Source organism: Phoca vitulina, unplaced genomic scaffold, assembly GCF_004348235.1.
Source record: "Phoca vitulina isolate PV1807 unplaced genomic scaffold, GSC_HSeal_1.0 scaffold5, whole genome shotgun sequence".
Classification (NCBI taxonomy): Eukaryota; Metazoa; Chordata; class Mammalia; order Carnivora; family Phocidae; genus Phoca; species Phoca vitulina.
The window spans coordinates 78,870,887-78,892,047 of record NW_022589708.1 but is presented as its reverse complement, the minus strand read 5'-3'; the positions used below and the strand labels follow the sequence as shown (position 1 = coordinate 78,892,047).

Genomic DNA, 21,161 nt, shown 5'->3' with positions numbered 1-21,161 from the left:
CCTTACGTTTTATTTTCCTTGCCCGTTGACTGAACCTGAGAGAAGAGCTTGCCCCCGGTCCCCAGAACAGAGCAAGCAGGACGGAGCGCTGACGTTCCCATCCACTACCCCCCCGCCTCCACGCGGCCCCAGGACACTGCTGCCACCTTCCCCTCCAGCTGCCAGAGGCTGGAAGCAGCCCACGCACCTCCACGAGCCGCCAGGCCTCACTGATGACGGCGTACTGGAGGCGATTCAGGGCAAAGCCATCAATCTCCTTCATGACTCTGACTGGGGACTGCCCAATCTTCCGCATCAGGGCGTAGGTTCTGTCCACTGTCGCAGGGGCCGTCTCCGGGTGTGGGACCAGCTCAACCAATGGCACATGATATGGTGGATTTACCTAATGAGAGACACAGAAGGGGAGAGGGTCAAAAGACAGCTCTGGAGTTGGGGTGCTGTTCTGGCAGACCCTACTTGCCCATCTCGAATGGTCAGATGGGGCAGATTTGTCTTTGGAAAGGCCTCTTTAGATTTAGCTTCCAATGACAAGGAACTTGAAATATAAAGTAATCCACAAAGGAGGGAAAGAAAAAATCTGAGCACAGAATTCTGTGATTTATAGAAAAGTCAATACCAAACATATGAGGTTGAAATTTGAAGGTGCGGATGACCATCCTGTGCATTCAGGGCTAATTGCAAACCCCTGAACTCCCCGGGGGATTTCTCAGCAACCCGCTGTTTAGCCCTCATAGGCTTCTACCTACACCCAGCCAGCCTCCAGAGCCACTCCCTCCACAAGAGTCACCGCAGGCTCTTGCTATTCTACTCTGTTGCTATTAAAAATCATTGACAGCATCTTCCCAAACTTGGTATTTCCTTAACTTCTCCATGTTAAGCCTCAAATGTCTACCCCACCCCCCCACATCCAATCTCACCTAGAAACCACACAGCATCAGAACTCTACCGCAGCCTCGACATCAGGACACAGCCTGAGATGGGAAGGGTCGGTCCACAGTGAGTAGGCCCTAACGGAAATGCTTGCCTAGCCCAGCACTTACACTTTGGGCTCTGGTTTTCTTGGTGTACTTTGAGAAACTGTTCTTGAACATTCCCAAAGAGAATTATCCTGGGTCCAGAGAAAATGCTGCTTGGTAGAACCTGATTAGCCTCACCATGAAAAGCCAAATGCACTGCAGTAAATTGTTCCCCAAATGACGCTTTTAAATAATTTTTCCTTGAGATAAGGACAAAAACTGATAGAATCTTATAGTCACTTCAAGAAGCATCCATTTTAAAATGATTTCTACAGGGGCGCCTGGGTGGCTCAGTCGTTAAGCGTCTGCCTTCGGCTCAGGTCATGATCCTGGAGTCCCGGGATCGAGTCCCGCATCGGGCTCCCTGCTCAGCAGGGAGTCTGCTTCTCCCTCTGACCCTCCCCCCTCTCATGCTCTCTCTCTATCTCATTCTCTCTCTCAAATAAATAAATAAAATCTTTAAAAAATAAAATAAAATGACTTCTACAGAGAAAGGAAAGAAAACTTTCTTTCTCCTAGGACACTGCTTAGGAGAGAGGCCTCTGGTCCACACACAGCTTAGCTTCAGAGATTCCTTCTGCTCTCGGCCTGCCCTGGTCACTCTGTCAGCCCTCTTAGAAAGCAAGAGAGGATGACACCTGTTTTCAAATAAGTAAATTATATATCAGTGCCTCAACTGAATCACTTGTCTCCTGCCTATACTGAACTCTTATAAAAATGTCTACCTCTGTCCTTTCTTAAATATCAGAATTTAAGAACTGGAAGTATGTATATCCTTCAATGTTGCAAGCCTCATGGGTAGCAAAAACACAGATTGAGACTACAGTTAATAAGCATTTGTAGGTACAACTTGCTAGTTTCCTCATGCAAGTATTCCTCACAGGCTCTCCTCCTGCCCACACTCTCCTTAAATGGTGGTGCTCCCAGCCTGCCACCACTAGCCTCCCTCTGTGCCCACTCTCTGGCTCTGGGCAGAGCTCAGCAGCTCCCAGGGCGTCATCCCCACCCCAAAATGCTGAGATCTCACAGGGAGCTCCCTTCCCACTCCAGGCCCGTATTTGTAATTGTGCACTGGACACACCCCTAGGATAGCCAACGAGCATACACTCAACCTATCACAAATTAAACTCCCGTCTCTCCCACCCTAACCCTGGGTCCTCTTCCTAGCACCCCGTCTTGATGAGAACACCATCACAGCCCCAACACCCAAGTTCATACCATGAGCAGTATCCTTGGTGCCTGTGTCTGCCTCGCCTCCCTCACTCCCCATCAGTGATTCTGTCAGTTCTATTTATAGCTCTCAGAAAACCCATTCCTGCTACCACACGCTTAGCTCAGGCCATCACCTCCAACTTAGATTCTGGCACTCTCCTCACTGGCCTCCCTCTCCAGGCTCATTCTCTCTGCCACTGCCAAGGTGATCCTTTGTCAGGCAGGGGCCTGTCAAATCCAGAGACAGAAAGGAGAACCCAAGGCTGCCAGGGCTGGGGGCAGGGGAACAGAGAGCTGCTGCCTAATGGGGACAGAGTTTCAGTTTCAGAAGACAGAAAGTCTGAATGGATGTTGGTGAGGTCCGCACGACAGTGTGTATGTGCTTATTACTGCCACCGAACTGTATACTTAGAAATGGCTAAGATGACAAATCTGATGTGTATTTTATCACAATTAAAATTAAAAAAAACAAAAACAACAACTAAAAACAGGATGCTGATCATACCACCTGCAGCTCAAAACCCCGCAGGATCCTGATTCCCCACCACCCACTAAAATACAACTGCATGATCCAGCCCTTTGAGCTTCCTAAAACAGGTTGAGTTTTCATGTTTCTGTGTCCGTGCACTCAAGTCGATAAGCTTCTGAGAAAGGACCTCCCAGAGTCAGAGGGCCTGGATGGGGTTGTTCTTGCCATGGCACCTCAGTCCTGGGACAAGGACCCTGATCTCTACTACAGGCTCAGAGATGAACAGTGACACTGACAGGTGCCCCTTAAATTTAACACAGCAGAGAGAGGAGAGGTGGGGATGAGAGAGGACAACAGGTAAGCAAAGCAAGCGACTTTTTTTTTTTAAGATTTTGTTTATTTGACAGAGAGAGTGAGCCCACAAGCAAGGGGAGGGGGAGGGGCACAGGGAGAGGGAGAAGCAGGCTGAGCAGGGAGCCCAATGCGGAACTCAATCCCAGGACCCTGACATCATGACCTGAGCCGAAGGCAGCCGCTCAACAGACTGAGCCACCCAGGCGCCCCAGAAAGCAACTCTTTTAAACAGGAAAGGAATGGCTGTGTTTCCTGACTGCTATTCTGTTTCTGACACGGACGGTAGGACCTGGGCCTTCTGCTGTTGGAGTCTGTGAGTTAGACTCAGAAACATGCCTTCAAGAAGTGGGAAGAACAAACAAAGGAGGAAAGGAGGCAACTTCTTTAAAGGTTACAGGAGATGGTCCTGGGCTCAGCCGGCCAGAGAGCGGGGCGTGCTTTGCTGCAGGCACAAGAGAGGGCCTGGCCTGCGAGGCTCTTTGAGAGCTCAGGTTGAGTGGGGTGGTACAAGGGGCGCATTCTCCGTTCACCTCGTGAAAAGCCTGCCCAGAATCTGGACCAGAGCCCGGGAGGCGTGTGATCGCCGCGATAGCACAGCACGTCCAACACAGAGGCTTCGTTTATTTTCTCTGCAGCACATTAAACAGAGTTAAACTCACAGAGGAAAGGCAGACCGTCCCTTTTCCCAGAAGACAGGTGCAGCAGTTTGCAATCCATTCTCACAGCCCTGCTGGGGAGGGGGCACTCCTGACCTGGTGAACTCCTCTTCCTCTTCAGGAGAGGACGGTAAAAATGAAGGGCTGTCTTGCTTACAGCCCGCTGAGAGGAGTTAATCCCTCACTGTCTTGAGACTTTAGGTAGTAAGGCCCTTTGGTTAGTTATAAGCCCACCACCCCCTTCCTGAAGTCACCCTCCACAGACAGGGCGGTGGGGGGAGACAGCAGCTGGTGACGTGAAACGGGCACTGCTTGCACACGCACACATGTGTTCTCCATAAACAGGCCAACATTCAAATGACCATCAACAGGAGGGCAAATGGTTCCGAGTCAGGTGGGAGGGGGAGTCGGAGAAGGTGCAAGTGTGGGCAAGGACTGCTCAATGGGAACACTCTGGGCACCTTCTGCAGGTAGGGCCTGATTTACTTCCAGGCTGTGTTATAGCTCCGTGGCTGACTAGTAACCTATGTGAGAGCTGTGTGTTTAGGAACTGTTTCCACTCAAGACTGTAATCCCAACTACATCAAAAGCTAATGATGTAATATATGGTGATTAACATAACATAATAATAAAAAATAAAAAAAAAAAAGACTGTAATCCCAGAGCAGATGTGCGTCCTTCCTAGGCAGCGTCATCTACAGGGCGCCCATTAGAGTGGCACCAAGAGCATCCGATGGGCTAAAGCAGCTCCATCAGCTCCGTGGCACCAGCATGTCCCCAAGTGAAAAAAGGTTGTAAAGTACGGCTGAAACGATCAGTAGAAAACGGCTGCTTTGACTGCTAACATAGATGTAAGTACCAAAAGAGAATGCAACCAAACTTAACCTTCAGAGAATCACCAGCCACCAAATGGCCGTCCCTGAGCCCCCCTACACATCCACAGGGAGATGAGGCAGACAAGCAAAGGCAACACAAAAAACATTTGAGAGGAAGACTGTCGGGGATACAGAGAAGGGCCACATTAACACCCCTCTTCAGGAGCCTGTCGCTCTCCTGGCTCCGGCTAGGAAGCCCACTTGAACTACCTGCACGCTGAGAGAACACGCTCACCCACCCGTGCTGAGCTGACCTGAAGCTCCTCACCCCCCCATGGGAAAAGGTGCCCAAGAGACACTATGTGATGTGGAAACTCCTTGGCTGCCGGTTCTCCCGCGGAGGGGTGGAGGCAGCAGTCTTTCGCAATTGCTGACTATCCACTTTTGCCCCAGCCTTTCAGAGGCATGAATGGGCTTCCTCTTCCTTTATCCTATTTCCTGTCTGGCCAGAGTCGCAGGTGACTGGAGCACAAAGCTGAGGCGGTGGCATGTGGGCTGACGCGCCGGGCTTCTCCTGCCTGGCCTGCAGGGCTGAAGGGAAACTGGAGCTCCTCAAAGCCCGTAATTGGTTCTGGATTACTTAGGGACTGTCCATCCAGCTTAGGTTGAATCATTCAGACGCTTTTTTCCCCACTCCCCTTGAGCTCAATGGAATGATTAAACAGTGTGCAGCACCAGCACAAAAGAAAGGATAAAATTCCAAAGACGGTCAACTTGGGTGATTTCATCTGCTTTAGTTAATGTTGGCTTTGGTATAAAAATAATCTACAAAAGTAATAAGACATTAATTTTTGAAATAAGGTCTGAGCTTACTTTGGCTATGCTGTTTGCCTTTGATTAAAGAAGTGAAAGCGAACAATCCTGGAATGGTAGGAGAAATGTCATTATTCAACAGTCACTGGCTGAACTACTAGTACTTGTTAGGTGTGAATAAGGTGTAGTCTCATCCATCAGGTAGTTTAAAATTAAGAGATATGGGTAGAAGTCTCATTAAAGGACTTAGGAGGTATTTTCTAAACAATTTGACTTCGTTGTTCTTTTTTTTTTATTTTACCTGACTTAGAAGTGAAATCTCTGGTTAGAAATTGGAAGTTTTCAAGCAAGAGGCTTACACCTTTCACTGAAGCAACTAACAATCTAATAAGTGGTTTACAGTTTCTAAGAGTCCTTTTTGCAGACATGTAAATGTCATAGAAGCAAAAACAGGACCATGTTTCATGGAACTTGGTATTTGGATGCTTCAGTTAAGGTCCCAAATAAAGGACATTTCCTATATTTCAGTGGTAGCTAGACATGACCGGTTTTCTTCCATGTTCTGTGGGTCTAAGTCTCTGTATTTTATGACCAATCTCCACTTTCCATTGTACTTCAGTAGGAGGACATCCGGACGTCCACAACCATAGTCATGTGAATGGTGGTCCAAGCAGTCCCTCTTCTCAGCACACAGAATCCAGCAGGCATCTATGACTCCCCCTTTGTCCTCAGCTCCCTAAGCAAGTCTGTTACCCCCACTCTAAACTACTCTTGCTCAAAAAGAGGACTTTCCCTGCTCTCAGTCTAGGACCCTCAGCCTCACCAAGGCTCTGGTCGCCTATACTTGGAATACTGCCACAATTCTGTGAAGTAGCTGTTCCCCTCCCTAAGCCATCTTCAATATAGAAAGAACCTTCCAATTACCCTCCAAAAGCAGCATTTCCACCACATCACAAGGCTGCTCTGTGCCTAAGCCAGTCCCAGCTCTTCAGAGCAACTCTCATGATTCTGTATAACCCAACTGTTCCAAGCCTTCCAGCTTCTTCCTCCTGCTCCCCAAGTATGTGAGGTATGTGTGCCCTTCCAGTCAGGCTGGTCTCCTCGCGATTCTGCACACCCCACACTTGCTTTTGGCCAAGGGTCTTTGTTTACACTCTTTTCCACTCTCTCCTCCCTTGTCAGCCCAACCGGATCCTGCCCAGCTTGGCCCTAGCCTCTCCTCAGCACCTGATGGCCTGCTGGTGCTGGAGGTGTGGCCATTGTCATCTACTATCCTATTTATTATGGCTTGAGCTAAGTTAGCTTTTCTGCCCTAACAGGCTGTCCTGGTTCTCCGAGGTCACAATGAGCTCAGTCGGTACACACTCACTCACCCACCAAGTGATCCCTGGATCTCCTCTCTGATTCCTCTTTCCTCACATTACCACATTCATCTCAAAAAGATTTATTGAGTGCTTGCACATCAGTTTGAAACTCACTGTCCAATATACCTCATCATGCACCCCCAGTGAATAAGTCTGCCCAGGTAATTACAACAGATGCATGCAAGGGAACAAGAAAAGGGGTGGGGGTTTAAAGTCAACCTACTGAACCACAATCTCAGGAGCAGGACCCAGAATCTGCACTTGAGCAAAACTGGTCCTACTCTGAATTGTGTTGAGTAAACTGCACAGCACAGTGACATGGCTACAAAATCTTACTCAGTGTATACATTTATTAAATGTAGCTTTTTCCCTGACAGTGGAATTGTGTTTAGTAGTCTCTGTCTTCAGGTGGACAGTGAATTACATAAGGGTGAAAGTGTACAAGTATTGCTCATTCTATCCCATTATGCATTCGGTACGCAGGTACAATTCAAGGCATTTTTGGATTAGATTCTTTTTAAAACTGCCTGTATTGCACAACTTTCTAAATATACTAAAAAAATATTAAACTATACAATTTTAATTGTGTGGCATATGAATTATACCTCAATAAAGCAGCTAATATATACTAGCAGATTAGTCAAAATGTATTGCTCCTGAAAACCAGAATGAGATACAACCAGTTCTTGAGGTTTAATGCACTCACGGGATGGGCCACAATGCACTGCTTCGTGTGCACCAGGCCAGCAAACAAGCTGGAAGGCAGGAGGCAAGACGTGGAGCTGCTCAACACAACCTTATCATCGATGATTTGATCTAACTGAGCAAAAATCTTCTTCTTCAGCTCCAGGTTTTCTGGAACACATTCCTGGAAAGGACATATTCAAATTACTATTCATGATACTGCACTCAGGCCCCAAGCAAAGCATATGTCATGTTTGATTCATTCCCCAAATGAACCAATCAGAAAACTACTAGCAAAATTTAAGAACGAAACAAAAAGCTGCTGAAAAATGCAGCCAAATCTCCGTAACTCCGGACACTGGGTGACACGCGTATGGGAGCTGTATTTTCTAGTTTTGCATGGGTCTGAAAATGCCCCTAATAACACAGTCTGCCAAGTCTATGGGGGTGGACACGACAGCACCTTTGGCAAAATGCTACAAGCGGCAACAGTCGTCATTGCCACTTATTTTTCCTATCTGTCCTGACCATCAGATCAACTTATCTTCAAGGAAAAATCTTACCTTCACGAAATGAACAAACATGTTACATCCATAATTCCCAAAAGGCTCCTTGAATATCCATTTCTAAGGGGAAATCCTTTTGCAAAGGACCTTTGTTTCTAAAAATCTAAAATTACTTTAATAGGGGCATGGGAGAAAGACAGAAGAGCAAATCTGGATTAAGTGCTGCAGATAACACCACTCTGAAATTCTAATCATGCACAGAGCCGGGGCAGAGGGAGATGACATTCTCAAACACCCAAGTGCGGGCCCACGGGTGAGGCCTGTTCCCGGGAATGTGATACACACAGTGGATACCGCCCTGCTGCAGATGGAAGCAGATGGGGGAGAAGGATACTCAAGCTGCTCCAGCACTAGAAATACTAGAGGTGTCCTTACCCTCCTGCCACCAACTCCCCTGGGAAACCACACAGCAGTCATTCCTACCCAAGATGGGTCGCAGCTTACTTGCAGGCAAGAGGCCTGGAAGGGGAGGTATCATGAACTCCCAAGGTTCCCTGGTGAATTTATAAGATAATGGTTTCAGTATGGTCCAATAATCATCAGCATCAGGATCAACTGGGTGCTTGTTAAAAATGCAAATTCTCAGGCTCTCATCCCAGACCTACTGAATCAGTCTCTGGGGGTGGGGTCCAGATATCTACACTTTCATCAAACATTCTAATGATTTTTGTTCCTACTGAAGTTTGAGACCCACTAGTCTGAGGTGTGGATCCAAAGTATGGGTCATCTATACTCTCAGTATGGCATGCTACCAAATATATCCTCGAGAATCTCCCCACTGTGATGTCAGAGCTCTGTCCTACCGCCCTCCCCCAGCTACTCAGGGACCAACCAAGGACATCCTGATTATATTAGCATTGTGGTAGCAGAAATGGTATAAACGCCAGCAGATAACCAAAAGTGTGTAAAGGTGAACATGCAATGCTAAAGGACCACTAGTAATTATATGAGAATCACCCCTCAAAAATAAAAAAAATATGTTCAAGTTTGATTTAATAATACCTAATCGTTAATAATGAAATCTAGTATACTGAAATCAGCTGTGTAAATATTATGACAAATTCCATTTTTATATCATCTACAAGATTTAAAAAGTTTTACTCTGAGGGTAAGGAGTCAATATTGTATTTGTTTATACTTTTTTAAAAATATAATCAAACCATGTGAAATTTTATTAAGAACAAAAGGTCATATAAGCACCACATCTCAAACACAGAAAAAAAAAAAATGGAGTCATTTAAGAACTGTAAAGGCCATTGTATTAAATCCCCTTATCTAAAGGGGGAAAAAAAGCTACAGTAGCTGGCTGGTTGTACTGAGTAATTCCTGGATCAGTTAAGTCAGCAAGTTGGGTTAAGTTTAAATGGAGCCTTGTAGTAAAGCCAGAGACTAAGAATGATGCAGATACTGTTTAAGCTAATAAAAGAGTCCTCATGAATAGCCTTATTGTGAACCTGTCATGCAGATTCCCCCCTGAAATTCTATGCCTTTCTTCAGATCGTTTGATTATCAAAGAGGTAAGAAAACTTGAACCAGAGGAAACCCAAACCTGCTACAATTATGTAAGGGTTTTTTAATGGCACATTGCTTGACATTTTGTTGTTGTTGTTGTTGTTGACAGTAACAACTGTGTTCAATTTGGTGAGCAGGGTTATAATGCCTCTGTCCATGTTAAGCCTTGAGTTCATTTCCTTGCTATTCTTAGGGAGCCAATAGTCCTTGTCTGAGAAATGGAGTATGAAACGCTATTAATCAGGACCTTCAGCACTTGTGGTTGATTGCAAAGCTAAGAGAGGCTGGGAGGAAGGACAGAGAAAGGTACCAAACAATGAGACAGCTGAGAACCTAAATGCAAAGCAGCCTCACTCTCTCTAAACTATAGCAATGTGACCAGCTGAAAATCCAGCTGGTACCTTCTCAACGCAATGGTGTTTTTTGCGGGTCCTTTCTAGAGAAGACGTGAAGTATTAGCTAACGTTCTATCCCTACTGAAGGTAATGAGCTTGACTTGGCTTAATTAAACTCTGACAGCATTTTGAAAGCAATGATGATTATCTGTTTGTGTTCTGTTTGTTTTGAAGTGGGAGGGAGACACAGCACATAATAAAATTCTCACACACAACCACTATAGTCAGTATGCTCAGATTTCAACAAACAGAACTCTGGGGACAAGTAAAGCACAATGTAAATTCCCAAGTACCACAACCCTACCTGGTACATCAGAAGGAGTTCACTCATCTCAGGCAGTATCACATAGTGAAAAGGCAAGGTAAAGTTTAAACACTCCTTTTTCCCTTGTCTTCTTGAAAGGAAGAAACTGAATGATTGTATTATAGGTATAACTTTTAATTCTAACATATTTTAAAAGGTAAATTATTTATAAACTTTGGTGTTTTGTTATTAGTCAAAATTACCTGTGACAGGTAATTTAACTAATTAGGAATGTTCTAGAAAAGCAGGATGGCCATGGCAAGTCAGTGTACTGGATAATTCCTAGGCAAAAGGAATAAGAACTCGCTTCTGAAGTTTACTCACTTGCTGTGCAACAATACACATTTTTCAAAACAAATATTTTCATGGGGAAAATGAAATTTCATTGATTTTTTTTTTTAAATCAATTCAGGCATTTTAGATAGGTGTCCTGTTGCTAGAAAATCTATATTTGTTAATGCAAAATATCTGGAAGCAATCTTCAATGCGCTTTCCAGAAAGAAAGTTAAACTAAATTAGAAGACCTCAGTACTTAAAAGTATTTTACATGCAAGGAAGTTCTATCAGCCAACAGACATGGGGAAAGACATGGCAAGAAAAGAAAGGTGAGTTTAAACCCCACTGCAATCATGGCAGAAGGAAATTCATTCTCAAACTAAAAATGGAAGTGACCCACATTACAAAGTCTGTTAGCGCTAATTATATCTATTCAAGTTTTCATTATCACAGGCAATAAACTGTACTATGCCCTAACCAGAGGCTTTTTTTCCTTAACATCAAAATAAAAAGTTTTTAAAAGCATATTACAAATCCTAAACAGAGTTTACAATAATCTAGAACAAATTATACCCAACCGAGAGAGACCTTTCCAAAGTAAAACTCAGTGTAGACTGTATTTCGGAAAGTAACTTGCTGCGGATTAGGTGTTCGGGTTACCAGGACTACTGCTGTCTGCGTTAAGTAGCAGTCCTCTCTATGGGTGACCGCAGGGAATGGAGAAGAGGCAGAAGGGGCGCCTGCACCAACTGCTATCCTGAGGGGGAGTCTATTCCCACCTTCCCAATGCTATTTCTGGTACCTTTTATGAAATCATTTATTTAGAATTGGGTTAAAATACTTGCCATGAAAAGAAAATACAATTAAAAATATTTCATTTAAGCCTGCAAATAGCATATAGTTTTACTGCATTTCTAAATATTTCTCATGAGGAAGACTTGGGATTTTTAATACAAAATTTTTACTTAACGAAGTGCTGGGAATAGCATAAAACACAAAACTGGAGAAGAGTTAAGTAAGGCATAAGGAATGATTTTTTTTTTTTTTAGATTTTATTTATTTGAGAGAGCCAGTGAGTGAGCACAAGCTGGGGGAGGGGCAGGCAGAGGGATAAGCTGACTCCCTGCTGAGCACAGAGCCCAAGGCCAGGCCCCCAAGATCACAACCTGAGCTGAAATCAGATGCCTAAACGACTGAGCCACCCAGACGCCCCAAGGAATGAATTTTTAAGGAGAAAAATTAAAAATAAATAAATAAATTGATCTGAAGGATATCACATCAATCACTGAGACCATTTATTACCAGTGAGGACTATCCCAGGTGACAAATCTGAGAAGACTACATAAATTATTTTTTTTACATTACTTTGTTTTTGCCTCCATATCAAACACATGTATAATGCATTTCCATCAGGGAATCTCTCTTTATAATGCAGTAATTGTCAAAGCAGCAAAGAACAGGGAGAGGGTCTATTGTGAGATTTAGAAGGAAGAAAAACACAGAAATTAAAATATGATGCTTTTGTTAATAATAATTGGACTAGATATTTTTGCCCAAACACTTTGTTATTGCAATGAGTGAAACAACAAATTGCATTCAACATATTTTGTTGGATGACAACCACTGTTTCATGAAAATGTTCTCATTTTGAAAACAAGTTTTGTAATATCATAAAACTAGTTTCACTGCAACCATGTATATGTTTGACTATAAAATAATTTTATAGTACTTTCTACAGGAATAGTATTATCAAGGCAACAGCTATCTTTTTTTTTTTTTAAGATTTTACTTATTTGAGAGAGAGAGAATGAGAGAGAGCACATGAGAGGGGGGAGGGTCAGAGGGAGAAGCTGCGGGACTCGATCCAGGGATTCCAGGATCATGACCTGAGCGACGGCAGTCACTTAACCAACTGAGCCACCCAGGCACCCAAGGCAATAGCTATCTATATCTTGACTCCATATGTCCAAAGGAGAAGCCAAAAAGTCAAAATTTATAGGTACACCTAAAACAGTTCTTATTTATTCTTCAAATTTCTTTAATAAAAAAAGTCTAAAATATCAAAAGGTCAGTCATCCAATTTAAGAAGTCAGAAATAGAAAATAATAAATCCAAAGAAAAATAAAGACTACAATAAAGATGGCAGAAACCAATCAAATAGAACTAGAGTTTCTCAAAACTCAGTCCCAGCCTCTCTCTTCTCTTCTCACCTAAATTCTTTCCCTAGGAAATCCCAACCAAGCCCACAGCTTAACTCACCAATCTAAAGACTCAACTCACACTTTTATTTCTCCTTCTCAAATTATCTTCACATGGATACTTCACAGGCACCTCAAATTTATCTAATCTGATCCCCTCTTCTAGTGCTAGCTGGCATATAAATTTTCCAGTATAGAAAGAAAAACCTTAAATACTCTATTAATCTCATGATCCATAGGGAAGTAACATCACAATTCCAGTCCCCTGCCTACAAAATCACTAGGTTTACCCTACTGACTCTCGACATTTTGTAAAATGTTTCTGTTTTGTTTTGTTTTGTTTGTAAAATGTTTCTAAAGCATCAAATTTATGTGATAAAAATATTTATAATCAGCAATGTTAATATTTAGTAGTCTAATACTAAGTAACAATATTTTAATGACTAACTACCACATACTTAAAGATGTCATAAAGCCATTCCCCACCCAATATAATCATATGACCAAATCCAGAGTGTACTAAGGTACAAATAAACATGATGCAAACTCCAAAACTGGGGGAGGAAGGAAATTTTGTGTTTCAATATTCTAAAAGTTTACATCTCACATGCAAGAGAAAATAAACATACTAAGAGAACACTGCCCATCTTTTGAGTTGACATTTAGAAAATGTCTATATTTAAACAAACATCAATACTATAGAAACAGAATTCAAAGATGAAAGCTCCATGAGAGCAAGAATCTTTACTTTTACTTTATTGCTGTATTCCCAGCTCCAAGAATAATGCCTGGCAAAAAGAAGGTATTCAGTAAACGTTTGCTGAATCAATGAATTAATTAATTAATGAAAAATTCTGTGATGTAGTCAGTTTCACACAATGCCCCACAAGCTCACTGAATACATATTTACTCTTCTCGATCATTACATTATTTTAGAGAAAATGTCTAAAGAGGGCTGAAAGAATAAACACAAGATACCTCCCTGCTTTCTGGCAGCCATGGGGCAATCCTACCCATTCCTGGACCTACACATTCAAAACAGACTCCCATCCACCATGGACTAAAGGTCTGTTCTCTTTTACTAAGGATTTGTTCTAACTTAGGAAGATACTCCAATGAAGTCCAGGCATTTGTGTCTCTCCTTCTTCCCCAAATTCTGCAACAGCATGAGGCCCTGAAGGTGAACTGATCTGTCTCCTTTCAGGATATATAAGACGGATGGACTCAGCTACTGCAATCTGCTCCACGCTGCATCAGCAGGACGGGGCTACTACTGCTAACTTGCCTCTCCCATTATTCAGCTACTAGTCACGTTGCTAATCCCACAGGTAGTACTCCATGCTAAAAACAACCTCCAGTATTGTTTAACAGAAAAAATTCTGTCACCTATATCTAATGCAATGACTCCCATTTAATTTACAGTACAAATCATAACATTATGCCACATCCTACAGAAGTTTCTCTTGGTATATGTATTTGTGTACTAGTCTGGAAGTATTTTGGAATCTTGAAGAAAGCTAATACATGAAGTAGATCCACTGAGGGGACCTGGGAAGATGGAAGTCTGAAATTGGCTGACAAGTTACTACTAGCATTAACATCTGAATTTAAATACACTTCTGATGAGGAACTAGTCTATGCAAGGAACTTTCCCACTCAACAGAACAAGAAGGTGTAGTCCCTGCTTGTCAAGAAGCACATGTTTTAAGAAGCACATAAAAAAACAGACATCCGTGCAAGTAGCTATAATAGAGCAGACAACAGGTACTGTAACAAAGCAAGGAAAATGACAATATGGCACCAAGCCAGCAAGCCACACTTACCCTGGTCAGACTTGAGGATTACAGACACTATACAGTCTGGTCAAAGTAGGAATACTAACATAGTTTCACAAACTGTTCTAAAGTGGAATTACTGGGGGAAGGAAAACACATATTGATAACAACAGAAGGAACATAAACATGTTTCTATTTGGTCTCCAAAAGGTCTTACTTACCAACTATACCCTAGGAACGACCACAAGGCACAGAAGGAGCTATAACCATAAATTCCTTGTAGAAAGCATTCCACTTTTGATAATGGTATACTAGGTTGTTTTGGGCAATCCTCCTGCTGAAAACAACTAAAAAAGCTGAAAACATAAAAAATAATCTGTCTGAAACAGTGAAGAACTGCAGGGCCAAGATTCGGGTAGTAGGGAAACCTGAAGATATAGGCCTTACATATGGCTCCTCTTTAATCCTCAAAACAACTGCTTATTTCAAAAGCAGAGACAAAATGGCTGAAATGATATGCAAGGCTTTTGGCAGACTCAGAGTGCTGAGGGAAAACTGGAGCTCAGGGCCTAGGACCTGCTCTAGGCTTCCAGTTGGGACCCTCAAGGGCTATACCCTGGAGTAACAGTGACCAGTCTTCACAAGCCGCAACTCATCTCAACCCATGATTAAATTAAAGAGATAAGCTCCTAGCCTGGCTTCTCTGGAGGACAAAAGCATAACCAGAGCCTTGGTTTTTCACAAGCAATGTCTCACACTTAAACAAAGAAACAAAACAGATAGCAGAGAAGACTTGACTGAAAACCAAGAGAGAAAACAGACTTTAGAAATAGACCCATAGGACATCCAGAGAATGGTGTTACCAGACACGAAGTTTGAAATAACTTATTAATATGTTTAACGAACTAAAAGATACTGAAAAATTTTAGCATATAACTAGTAATTATAAAAAGAATCAAGTAGAAACTTAATAACTGAAAAATACAATGAAGACTTTTAAAAGATGGATTTAGCTGAAGAAATAATTAATAATTTGGAAGACATATTAGGATAAAATATCCAGACTGAAGCATGAAGAGACATCAGAATGGAAAATACAGAAAAGAGCACAGGAAAAACACATGGAACTTTTGAAGTGTTCTAACATACAGGTAAATGCAGTTCCAGAAAGAAGTGGGGTTAGGGAGAGAGAAACAGAAAGGGAGGTGGGTAGAAACAATATATAAAGAAAGAATCAATTTCCAAAATTGGTTTAAGAATTATTATAAAGTGATTATGATAATATGGACACCCACAGAATGAGACACTATAACCATTAAAGCAAAAGAGCCTACTTTTCAATATTGAATGAAATAGTAAAGTACACAAGACATGTTAGGTAAATAAACAATATACTAGTCTCCCTTACAACTGTAAAATAAATGTACATAAAATATTGGAAGAAAATACACAAAATGGTAATAGGGACTCCATCTCTGGGCAATAAGAATACTAATAATTTTCTTTATTCTTTTATGAATTTTCTAATTTTCTGTAATTACCATGAATTACTTACACAGAGAAATGTTATTTAAAGGATATGATTTTGTATTATAGTAAGATTAAAAATATGTCCAGATATACTTGGAAAGAATGGAAACATGCACATAAACATACTATCAAGATTATAATCTTAGAGTGATGGGATTAAAAGTGATTTTTTCTCCATTTTTTTAAAGTTTTTACATTAACTTTAAGGCAAGACAATGTTTAAGGATAATATCAAGAATTATAAAGAATCTGAGATTTTGCCCTATATGGAAGCTAACAAGGTTGCCTGCCATAGTTCCACAGATGTGCACAGAAGACATGAGATTCTTGGGTCAGAGATGAAGGACAATATTACATGATATCAAACAGCATGAGCTTCATGTTCACATTAGTTCTCCTTATCCCCAAGTCCCAGGGGGGTAATGTGAAGGGAGCCAGCTGGATTTGGGTTTGTGTCCCAACTGAGGAACTCTGAGCTTATTAGGAAACACAAATCCCTCACAACTGACTATAAGCAAACCTACCTGACCAAGGCCCCAGACAAAACTGCCCTTTGCTCCAGAGGGAGGCACTCTATCTTCCAAGGCTGTTAATTATACAAACATCCCGAAAAGTTAGTCCAGAACAAAAGGGTCTCTTTTTCCCATGTGCATTGAAAAGAAAAAAAGATAACGAATCTCACAATAGATGATAGAGAGTGTTGGCCCAAGGATGAATTTAACAATAAACTAAAATTCTATGCTAGTCCTAAACCTCTAGCTAAGAAAGGGAAAGTTCCCTTCCCATTGAAGATTTTGAAGGGTTTCTCTAGCACTAACTATCTCCAAATTAAAGACTCTAAGCGATGCAAAACTCTTCTTGGTAAAACAGTTAATGAGAACACACACCCTTCCAACAGGTGTATGTTTAGTCAGAGCCTCTATATGAACAAAGTTGCAATCCTTCCCGATTAAAAAAAAAAAAAGTCTGAAGCCATGAGTCACAGCCTTAAATTAAAAGAGAATGAATCCTAGTTTAAGAATTGAGAGCCTCGGCATAAGGAGGAGCTGTCTGCAGCTTTTGTCACCCTCTTGGTCATCCGTTGATTCGCTGGTCTGGCTAGTTTTACCCTTTCTGCTCACTAAGGAGGCCATTTCCCTCAAGAAAGAAGATCCCCTCTTCATTCAAATGCATGAAAGGACAGTGAGAGTACCAAGCAGAGTGAATCTTTTTCCCTCATTTTACTCAGCTCTCTACGTCACTCAAACTAGTTCACTAGGGATTTAAAAAAAAATTTACCATTTTTGGTATAAGCAATAGTAAAGTAACAGCCATTCTAATCTTGCATATAGCTTCAAAGAAATATAGTATATAGCTTCTTGTGTCTCACCACTGCATTAACTTAGACAATATTCTTGGCTAGTTAAAGACCTCTAAGCAGCCAGCTCAAAGATAGGACCAACTAGCTGTATAATAAAGTCCACACATCTACACATTGTTTACTCCAAAAACAGTGTCAGGAAGATTCCTTGTTACTCCTGTGATAGGACAGCTGAATATTGCTTACTAAGTACTAAAAAAAAAAAATGCCTTTCCTTTGTGGCAAAAGAATTTTATAATCCAGTTTTTAAAAATTTTAGCAATCATTTCTTTCAAGTCTATATTTATGCCAAAAAGATTTAACCAGCAGCTGAAATTTTCTGTTCCATGGTGCAACAGCTTCTGGTGTTAACAGCCTGACAGGCTTCCTCCTGTGCAGGAGAGCTGGCAGACAAGCCTACAAGTGCATGATGAGACCCACTAACTTTCCAATTCACTTAGGACTACATTCAGTAGACATAAAGTTTTCGAAATTCAAATGTCCACAGGAAATATCTAAGGGAAATAATTGGAAACAATTGTGATTTGACATTTGACTCATTCAGTATGTGAATAAATACATTTTAATTCACTTCAGTGACTGGAGACAATAGCATGAAAACCTACCATTGGTGAAAACCCATTTTATGTTGACTGTAGGGAACTGAAATAAAAACCCTTATCCCTGGGGGATGAACAGACACAAATGCTGGGAAAGAGCTAAGGGCACTGAGGAAGCCACATTCCCAAGCGCCACAGACATAATGCCTGCCTAAGACGAAGGCCTAACCTGAACCACAAGAAAAGCCCCTCTCACTGCTCCCCACCACCAGGCTAACAAGTGTAAAGTAACAAGTAACAGGAGAATACTTCTGGGAGAGGAACAGAATGAGAATATGGAAGAAGATCCTCTCTGAGGGCAGTGCAAAAGGAAGACTGAAAGGTGAAGGTGAAGATACTGAGAGGAAAAAACCTTGGGCCAACCAGTCTTGATCTTAAACACAAGGTATTACTAGAGGAATTTGAAACCTGTAGTGTACCAATAGTAACCATAGCAATTACAAACCTTAAACCTTGACCAACTCCTAAGTAAATTAACTCAAATCCCCACAGTAAAAGCCTCACAGAAGGAAAGGCATGCCAAATCCTGGGCATTAAAACTGTTTACCTCAGTCACTACTGTCCTACTCAAGACGTCTGGCTTTCAAAAACAAACATTTGTGAGGCATACGAAAAAGTACACACCCCAGAGACAAAGTGATCACCAGGACCAGACTCCAATATGATTCAGATGGTGTAATATCAACAGTGAATTTAAAATAACTATAGTTAATATGTTAAAGGCTCTAATGTAAAGTATGAACATGCAAAATCACATGGGTAATTTTTAGCAGAGAAATGGAAACAATAAAAAAGTACCAAAGAGAATACTAAAAATGAAAGAGTAACAGAGAACCTCTTGACTGGTTCATTAACAGACTCAAAACAGGTGAGGAAAGAATCTGTGAACTTAAAGATGAGTGAAGGGAAATTATCCAAAATGAAGTAACAAAGAGCAAAAAGATTGAAAAGAACATACAGAGCATCCAAGAACTGTAGGAAAAAATATTAAATGATTGAACACTTGTGCAACTGGAATCCTGGAAGAGACAGGAAAAAAAAAATGAAAGAAAGAATGACTGAGACTATTCCAAAAACTAATAAAAATCACTAAATCATATGACCAAGGAGCTCAGAGAATACATTGCAGGATAAATAATTCTCCTTCCCCCAGACTCCTACACATCTAGGTATATTATATTCAAATTGCTGAAACTGCTGAAGACAAAGAGAAATACTGAAGGAAATCAGAGAAAAAAGTCACATAATATATACCAGGACAAAGGTAAAATTGCAAAAGACTGTGAAAGATCATGCAAGATAGATGATAATGGTGTAACATCTTTAAATGCTGGAAGAAAAAAAACCTGTCAACCCAGAGTTCTATACCCAGTAAAATTAGCTTTCAAAAATGAAGAAGAAAAAAAACCACTTTACTGAGAAAAACAACTCAGGGAATTCATTCCCATCAGACCTAGTCTATAATAATTTTTAAAGGAAAGTTTACAGACAGAAGGAAAAAAAGATACCAGACTGAAAACTGGATCCACACAAAGAAATGAAGAACATTGGAAATGGAATAAATGAAGATAAAATAAATGTTTTCTTATTTTCAATTCCTCTAAAAATATAACGGAATATCCAAAGCAAAAATAGTATCAATGCATTGTAATGGACTATATTAATTGATTTTCAAATACGGAATAAGCCTTGAGTATGTGGGATAAATTCACTTGGTCATAGTATATAATTCTTTTTCTACCTTTTTGGATTTCGTTTGTTGATATTTTGTTATAGATTTTTGTATCTATGTTCATGAGAGATATTGGTCTGTACTTTACTTTTCTCATAATGTGTTCATCTGGTTTTGATATTGTGAAAATGCTGGCCTCATAGAATGAGTTGGGAAGTATTCCCTCTACTTCTGTCTTTTGAGATTGTAGAGAATTGACATACTTTCTTCCCTAAATGGTTGGTAGAATTCACCAGTGAACCCACCTGAGCCTGGTGTTTCTTTTTAGGAAGATTATCAGTTATTGACTTCTTTATTACATATAGGCCTATTCAGATCATCTATTTCTTCTTGCGTGAGTTTTGGCAGATTTTGTCTTTCAAGGAATTGGTCCATTTCATCTAAGTTTTCAAGTTTGTGGCTAGAATTGTTCAGTATTCCTTCATTATCCTTTTAATGTCCATATGATCTGTAGAGATGTCCCTCTTTCATTTTCCATATTAGCAATTTGTGTCCTCTCTCTTTTTTCCTTAGCCAGCCAGCTAGAGGCTTATCAGTTTTATTGATCTCTTCAAGCTTTAGGTTTTGTTGACTTTTTATGAACTTCCTTTTTTCAATTTCATTGATTCCTGCTAATTATTATTTCTTTTCTTCTGCTTACTTTGGATTTAATTTGCTCTTCTTTTTCTAGTTTCTTAAGGTGAAAACTTACATTATTGATTTTAGATATTTCTCCTTTTCTAATATACACATTCAATGCTATAAATTTCCCTCTAATCACTACTTTCACTGCAACCCACAAATTTTAATAATCTGTGTTTTCATTTTCATTTAGTTCAAAATATTTTAAAATTTCTCTTGAAATTTCTTCCTGGATCAATGTGTTATTTATAAATGTATTGATTAATCTCAATGTATTTGGGGATTTTCCAGTTATCTTTCTGTTACTGATTTCTAGCTTAATTTCATTGTGGTATGACAGCAGATATTCCATGATTTCTATTCTTTTACATTTGTTAAAGTGTGATTTATGGCTGAACATATGATCTGCCCTGATGAATGCTCCATGTGAGCTTGAGAAAAATGTGTATGCTGCTGTTGTTAGATGAAACAATCTACAGATGTCAATTATACCCAGTTGATTGTGGTGTTGTTGAGTCCAACTGTGTCCTTACTGATTTTCTGCCTGCTGCATCTGTGCATTTCTGATAGAGAAGTGATGAAGTCTCCAACTACAGTAATAGATTCATCTAGTTCTCCTTGAAGTTCTATCAGTTTTTGCCTCATATAATTTGATACTCTGTTGTTTGGTGCATACATGTTAAGAATTGCATGTCTTCTTGGAGAAATAACCCCTTTATCATTATGTAATGCCCTTATTTATCCCTGATAATTTGCCCTGCTGTGAAATCTGCTCTGTCTGAAATTAATATAGCTAATCCTGCTTTCTTTAGAGTAGGGCTAGCATGGTATATTTTTCTTTATCCATTTATTTTTAATCTATATGTGTCTTTATATTTAAAATTAGGCTCTGATAACCCCAACAGATAGG

At 40.7% G+C, this 21,161-nt stretch overlaps 1 protein-coding gene across 7 annotated transcripts in view; it reads right to left on the bottom strand.

Moving 5' to 3' along the window:
• CRYL1 (crystallin lambda 1) overlaps nt 1-21,161 on the bottom strand; it is a 134,519-nt gene that overhangs the window by 24,749 nt on the left and 88,609 nt on the right. For all 7 annotated transcript variants that reach the window (XM_032403386.1, XM_032403387.1, XM_032403389.1 and 4 more), the window contains 2 exons: nt 7,406-7,567; nt 188-382 (listed from right to left, as the gene is read on the bottom strand). In XM_032403386.1, the coding sequence (XP_032259277.1) occupies nt 188-382; nt 7,406-7,567 (357 nt within the window). The remainder of the gene's footprint in view (nt 1-187; nt 383-7,405; nt 7,568-21,161) is intronic.